Below are 1,094 nucleotides of genomic sequence, written 5' to 3'. Positions count from 1 at the left end.
CCAGTCTATCAAAAGATGTTATCACTAAATCTATATCAACAATTTATATTATTGCAATTACTTGTGTCCCTTTCCTGCTTTCACAAACTTTGCGTTTGTTTTCTTCTTTTGAAAAAAAGACTTGATTTTATCAGCCATATTTGTTAATGTCGTTGCCCAATAGCAGTCAAATAGATATTTAATCTAATATATTACTCAGTTGACGAATTACAATCTTCGGCAGCGCCTGAAAGATAAAGATGTTTAATCGTTGTTAATCTATTTAAAAACTTATCGCCATTAATATTTACAATACTTTTATCAATTTGTATATTTTTCAAATATAATATCGGGAATAAGTAGGTGGTAAATGATATCTCTTACCACCTACTTATTCCCGATATTATATCGGTAATATTGATATTTTCACAGTATTAATTACGCACAAAACAGAAAAAAGCTTTGTGCTCGCGCGATCTTACCTGTCTTCATGAATTGCTCCGTGATTCTGGAACCGTAAATGTGCCAGGCGACGAAGATCAACGCCACGCTGCTTAAGAACGTCAACAGGAAGACTTTGAGCAGCTGCAGCTGAAAATCGTCGAATGACAGCAACGCTATCAGTTCGTGGAGGAACTCGCGGAGCCTCGACGACGTCTCGTCATCGAGGATGACGATGTCGCTGAAATTGAAGGTTAGACCGAATGTCGTCGACAGCAGTGATAACAGGTTGAGCACGCATTTATTGATCGCCTCCGACAAATAGTTCGTCCAAGGACACGAATCCTCACATGCGCTGCTCATCACATGAGGGAAAGATTCTTGGCATCAGAATTATCACTTGCACTCGAGCCAGTCTCAAAAGCTTATCGAGATCGTACTATTGCAAGCTGATTGCAGGCCAGCTGGGCAGCACAAGGTAGTCCACGATTCATAAAATATTAAAATCTACATGGGAAGCCACAACTGCCACAAGTTTCCAGTCCAATATGCAGCGCGCAAATTGAACGTTGCAGCGCTTTTCTCGATGATTTTCGGAATGCACAAAACTCGCGAGATCGATCAAAGAAATGACTTCGATCCAATTAACTTAATCAGTGATAACTGAAGTTTTT

The 1,094-nt window shown here is 39.5% G+C and overlaps 1 protein-coding gene across 1 annotated transcript; it reads right to left on the bottom strand.

The window, feature by feature from the left end:
- Window positions 1-32: 32 nt before the first annotated feature.
- On the bottom strand, window positions 33-973 carry LOC105462080. The gene is made up of 2 exons (XM_011708607.1): window positions 462-973; window positions 33-226 (listed from the first exon to the last, which is right to left on the bottom strand). The coding sequence occupies exons 1-2, from the start codon at window positions 781-783 to the stop codon at window positions 192-194; spliced, it is 357 nt and encodes a 118-aa protein (XP_011706909.1). The 5' UTR covers window positions 784-973; the 3' UTR covers window positions 33-191.
- Window positions 974-1,094: the final 121 nt, after the last annotated feature.

Source organism: Wasmannia auropunctata, unplaced genomic scaffold (genome assembly GCF_000956235.1).
Source record: "Wasmannia auropunctata unplaced genomic scaffold, wasmannia.A_1.0 LD271334.1, whole genome shotgun sequence".
NCBI lineage: Eukaryota > Metazoa > Arthropoda > Insecta > Hymenoptera > Formicidae > Wasmannia > Wasmannia auropunctata.
The sequence above is the reverse complement of the archived record's forward strand: the minus strand, read 5'-3'. Positions and strand labels throughout refer to the sequence as shown.

What these genes read in the sequence shown, in the direction of transcription:
- LOC105462080 (XM_011708607.1), bottom strand. Translation starts at nt 783, where the DNA reads ATGAGCAGCGCATGTGAGGATTCGTGTCCTTGGACGAACTATTTGTCG. An exon ending in GGAGCAATTCATGAAGACAG is followed by an intron (nt 227 to 461) that starts GTAAGATCGCGC and finishes TTTATCTTTCAG; the next exon opens with GCGCTGCCGAAGATTGTAAT.